We start from the raw sequence: 5902 nt of genomic DNA, 5'->3' as shown, positions 1-5902 counted from the left end.
TGAAATCCAAAAATATGAAGAATTAGAAATTTGTTGATTGTCATCCAGTGGTCTCTCTAATTTGGTAACTGGAGGAATAGGTTCAATATTGTACAATCTACATATACTTTCAGCTTGTTTGTGACAGTGTGTTGCTGTGTACAACATAAGGATCTTGAAATCTTGCTTCTCCTATCTCAGCCTCTCTATTAGTAGTATTGTTTATTTTATGTCTTTACACTATACTATAGTTTTCAGAACAGCTCATATAGTTCAAAAGTACTTATATACTATATATACCAAAACAAACATAGACAATTAACTAGGGAGGTTGCTTGTAAGAGAACAACAAAGAGTGAGACTGAATGCTTTGCTTGAGTTTGTAACTCTTGTATCAAGTTTGAAGAAGAGGACTTTATAAGTTACTCTTCCTCTGAGATGAATGCTTTTCCAAATTATCACAGCTAATGAACCAAATTCTTACCCTCATGTCTGTGCCACCCTCCAAGCAGAACTATTGTTCATTGAAACAGTTGGTGAATGACTTTATGGATAGACCATCACTACCTACATTAATACCTACACTATTTCTTAAATGAATATAACCTGTTCTCTGTGGGCTGAGAATAAAGTCACTCACTCAAGTCAAATAGCTTTGACCATAACAGGAAGTCTGTATCCAAAAATCGAGCCTACAATTCATTTCTTGGTGCAGCAGAACTATCAACTCTCAGCTTAGCTACGATGGAGGTAAAATCCTTTGGTGATGTGAGGGTCATTGAAGTACAGCCTTATTACAATGAAATCCAATGTCTAAAAATTGTTCTTTTTTGGGTTTGTACCAACAGTAAGAGCCAAGATTTTAAACTCTACTAAATACAAAACAAACAAAAAGACTTTATATATTTATGTTCATTTAAGAAAATACTAGTAGTGATGTATTATTTTGAAGTATACAGTTAATATGTTTGGAGTTACTTAAAATTTATATTGAGAAAAATGTATTTTCACTATTGCTGTAGATGAGCATCTACATAAGACTTAAATTGATTGTTGTTTTATGTCAAACAACTTTTATAATGCTCAGTTTTATTGTTATAATATTTCATAAATTTTAAAGAATATGACAAAAAAGATATTATAAGTATTGAAGAGGGGGTCTCTAGGAGGAGTGGGGGTATAAAAGAGAAACAAGAATGTGATTTAATTCAATTTATTTAAAATATGTTCTTAAATGTTAAATTCAGATAAATTGAAATCATGTAACTTTTCTCATCATAATGCAATAAAAGTTAAAAAAAAAAGAAAGTAAAGGTTGAGGCTTAATAGTGATGCGTTTGTGTGTTAAGTTGAAAAGAGGTCAATTGTACTGGCTGGTTTTGTGTGCCAACTTGACACAGGCTGGAGTTATCACAGAAGGGAGCTTCAGTTGGGGAAATGCCTCCAGGAGGTCCAGCTGTGGGGCATTTTCTCAATTAGTGATCAAGGGGGTAGGGCCCCTTGTGGGTGGTGCTATCCCTGGGCTGGAAGTCTTGGGTTCTCTAAGAGAGCAGGCTGAGCAAGCCAGGAGAAGCAAGCCAGTGAAGAACATCCCTCCATGGCCTCTTCGTCAACTCCTGTTTCCTGACCTGCTTGAGTTCCAGTCCTGACTTCCTCTGGTGATCAACAGCAATGTGGAAGTAAGCTAAATAAACCCTTTCCTCCCCAACTTGCTTCTTGGTCATGATGTTTGTGCAGGAATAGAAACCCTGACTAAGACACTGTGAAATCAGAAGGTTTTCCTAAGGACTTTGCAGTAACTCTTAGCCTCTAAAAGAAATGTTATTTGAATGTGCACCCTTGGTCCTACTAACAGACTAGAAAGATGGCTAGCAGCACCATTAAGTTTGAAGAGTGTCATTAGGACTCAGAAATTCCAGATAAGTCCTTGTGGTGGTTTGAATATGCCTTGTCCCAGGGAGAGGCACTATTTGGACGTGTACCCTGGTTGGAGGAGATATGTCACTGTGAGTATGGGCTTTAAGACCCTTGTCTTAGCTGCCTGGAGGTCACTCTTCTCCTGTCTGCTGTGGAATGAGGATGTAGAACTCTCAGCTCCTCCAGCACTATGCCTGCCTTGATGATAACGGACTGAACCTCAGAACCTGTAAGGCAGCCCCAACTAAATAGTTCTTTTGGAAGAGTTACCTTGGCCATGGTGTCTGTTCATAGCAGGAAAACTCTTAAGACAGTCAGTCCGCCATAGTGCTATCTCAAAACCACCTTAACTTGACACTATTGGCTTTAATTCACTGAACAGGGAGAGAGGCAGCATGTGTGAATGTTTGACTGTAAAAGGCCATTTATGGGCATTTCTCAAAAAAGGCAGAGGAGGGCGCATGATGAGGTAGAGAATATAAACAGCTAGCTGTCTCATTAGACATAGCAACCTTAGGGAAGGCGGGTGGGGATGGGGGTGGAGGTGGAGCTGGCAGAATTAGTGGTTCACACACTTTGAGGCCTACAAATCTGAGGGGCTTGGGGAGAGTGTCCTTATGGGTAAAGTGCCTGCTGTGCAAGCTTTGTATCCAGGCGGTGGTGGGGAACACCTTTAATTCCAGCACTTGGGAGGCAGAGGCAGGCAGATTTCTGAGTTTGAGGCCAGCCTGGGCTACAGAGTGAGTTCCAGGACAGCCAGGGCTATACAGAGAAACCCTGTCTCGAAAAAAACAAAATAAACACCTGAGTGTAACACCGGTTCTCCAGGTATTGGCTGGACTCTCTTGAGTGTGTTTGTAAACGTAGCCCTAGGGAAACAGAAAGACAGGTAGATCACTGCCAAGTAGGCTAGCCAAATCTATAAACTCCAGATTCAGTGAGAAACCTGGAGGGCAATTGATGAAGACATCTGATATGTACTACTGGACTTCACATGAGTGCACAACAGACAGACAGACACACATATACACAACTTCTGGTTTCCACATGAGTATGTGAGACACACACACACACACAAAGGAAATGTAATCTAAAATATTTTTTAAAGTAATAAAAAAAGAACTTCATGTTTTCCAGATTGTCGGTGCTGTTAAGTCCCATAACTTTCCTTTGAAACATTTTTGTATGTCCTACTATGAGTGAGCTGTCAGTAGTCGATTGCTAACACAAAATGTCTTTCACTTTCTCTACTTCATTATTTCAGATTCGGTGACTGTTGTTCTTGACTTAGAAAGGCCCCTTTGCCTTCTTAGAAATCTAATGTGCACATTCTTTTGAGTTCAAAACCTTTCAGGCATTCCTCATTACAAACCGTCAAGTTCATAACCCCACATACCACATGTCCCTGAACTGAAACAAAACAACAGCAAATGGAAACGACCATAGACAAGTTCTCGTACTACTGGAGAATTGAACCAATTGTTATTTCGGTATCAAATATATTTATTTATTTATTTATTTATTTATTTATTTATTTATTTATTTTCAAAGAGTAGCTACAATCTTTTGCAAAGAAAGAAAGAAAGAAAGAAAGAAACAAACAAACAAACCAAAACAGCGCAGTCCTTTATAGTGAGTACTCATCCAGTTGTCTGCAGGAAGCGAGCCTTCCAAAGTTAGAAAATGAACTTCGGGCACCTTCCAGCGCAGGGCATTGGGGAGCCTAGCGCTGCTCCAAGGCGACTCTCGGGGGAACCCTCTCCAGACCCGGCAGCGGGGCGGGGAGGGCGCACGGGGCGTAGCGCAGAGCCCGGCGCAGACCCCGCCCGAGCTGGCGGCACCGCCTTCCGGCCCGCAGTTGGCTGTCCCCGAGGCCCGCCCCGCCGTCCCGCCGTCCCGCCGTCCCGCCGCCCTGCTGTCCGCCTGCGGCCGCCGCTGAGCCCACCAGTCCTATCGGTCCGTCCCGCCATGGCTGCGCGCCTGCTCGTCCGGTCCCTGCGCGTCCTGAGCGCCCGCTCCGCGCCACGCCCGCCGCCCTCCGCCCGGTGAGTATGAGTCCAGCCTTGGGTACGAAGTGGTAGTCCGGGTGGCGGAGCTCTGGGGATGGGGTGTGACGCGCTACGGCCAAGCTGGGGCTATGGGACCAGAGGAAGGGACCGGGCCTTCTCTCCGTAACCCTGGGCTGCCCGCTGTGGCCCGGAGAACTCGGGGGAGGGGGGGTGTCCCCACCACGATCCGCCGCGCCCTCAAAGGCAAGGCTCCCCGGAATGCTCGTTCCGGGCCCTGTCCCCGCCCCGCGTCCTACTGTGTGTCCCGGGAACTGACTTTGAAAGAGTTGCCGAGCTGTAGCGGGGGCGATCATCCCCTGGGCGCGCTGCCACCGAGTAGCTGCGACCTTTAGCCCAGTTGGAACGGAGACTGGGGACTGCCACCTGACAGTGAACTTGGGACTCGGTGTGCGGAGGCGGGGAACGGAAGACCAGAGCAACATCAATCGTCCGGACTCAGGCGACCAGGCCAGGGCCCCATCTGATAATTTAGATGTTTAAATCCTTAAACTAATTAAATGTAGAGGGATTAATGGCGAGCTTCCGAGAGCTTTAGAGACTATTAGGGGGTGTTTATACCGAGATCAAAAGTTTTACCTGTCTTAAGATCCATTTATTGGATAAAGCAGGTTGGAAGTGTAAAGCCTCTTCAATTAAATGGTGACAGGACATTTAAATGAGCTAATTAGCACATTGTTGCGGAAGTACAATAAACTGCTGTGATCATGCTTATGCATCCTTGGGAGACTTGGCAAAGTTCCAAGAACTATAAGCTAGGAATGCTTTTCTCTTCCGAGGAAGTGATGTTCTGACTTTTGCGTGGAGTGTTCCTCACGCTCTTAAAAATTAGAGAGCCCCAAACTGATCATATTTTGATACAAGTGTGGGAGGAAGCTCTGCCTTAAGGAAGGTATTGGTGAATGGTCAATGAGTCAGGAGCTATAGTTTTATCGTCACGGGTTTCTTAACATTTATGAGCATAACGGCCAATGATCCAGCTGAAACGGCAGTCTGATTCAGCATTTATGGAGCGAGGCCTAGGTTGAGCCCAAGAACGTGTATTACATCCAGCTGCCAGGACCTGAGTGTGCCAATAGGTCATTTCCTTTAGTTTCTGACTTTTCTTTTTATGTAAACGTGGCTTTAAAGTGGCGACACAGGCCTGTAATCCCCCTCCACACACACTGGAGGCAGAGGTCTGGGGATCATGATGAATTTAAAGCCTGTTTTGAGCTGCTTAGTGAGACTCTGACTTAAAAGGCAGAGAAAACAATGGACACTAGCCTGAAGGTTATTGATTTACTCAGTACAGGTGTCTCACCACTGAAAACTGATGTTCAGCAAACTTAACTGCCAAGTAAAATGTTTTGATTTCTGTCCTATGCATATTCCCTTTAGCACTTTTAACTAAGCAGCGAAGTCTTTGTTTATGCATTTCTTTCTCTGTAGTTAGAAATATTCCATTTTTTTTCTTAGCATCTTATAGGGTGTACCATTTTAAGACCCAGACAGATTTACACACAAGTTCTCTACTTATAGTGATAAACAATTCCACCTGAATCTCAGAAGCCTTGAATTCTAATCTCGGCATTGCTTTTACATGGAGGAAAAAGCAACATATGAACATCTGTGTGGACAGATACCTTCTTTAAAATGCTTACCTCATAGTAATAAATTGAAAGCAGTCATTTCAGTTATTAGGGATAAAGTAAACATTGTTGTGATCTGAGAAACCACCTGCAGGTCTTGTGCCTGGTTCTCTCTGACCTTTAAAATTTGGTCAGCAGTTTGATGCCTCTGGTAACGTTTAGCAGGTGTGGCCTTGCTGTAGGTAATTACTAGGATCAGGCCTGTTGCCCTTTCCAGTTTCTTCCTAGTGTTTGTGGTTCAAGATGTGAGCTCTAGACAGCCAGGGCTATAAAGAGAAACCCTGTCTCGAAAAACCAAAAAAAAAAAAA

At 43.8% G+C, this 5902-nt stretch overlaps 1 protein-coding gene across 1 annotated transcript in view; it reads left to right on the top strand.

The window, feature by feature from the left end:
* Positions 1–3743: 3743 nt before the first annotated feature.
* The window catches only part of Acadl (acyl-CoA dehydrogenase long chain), a 35233-nt gene continuing 33074 nt past the window's right edge, over positions 3744–5902 (top strand). The window contains exon 1 of the mRNA XM_031367809.1: positions 3744–3941. Coding sequence (XP_031223669.1) covers positions 3865–3941 — 77 coding nt within the window. The 5' untranslated portion in view covers positions 3744–3864. The remainder of the gene's footprint in view (positions 3942–5902) is intronic.

The sequence above is a fragment of the Mastomys coucha genome, unplaced genomic scaffold (genome assembly GCF_008632895.1).
Source record: "Mastomys coucha isolate ucsf_1 unplaced genomic scaffold, UCSF_Mcou_1 pScaffold14, whole genome shotgun sequence".
NCBI lineage: Eukaryota > Metazoa > Chordata > Mammalia > Rodentia > Muridae > Mastomys > Mastomys coucha.
This window is presented reverse-complemented; position numbering and strand designations above follow the sequence as displayed.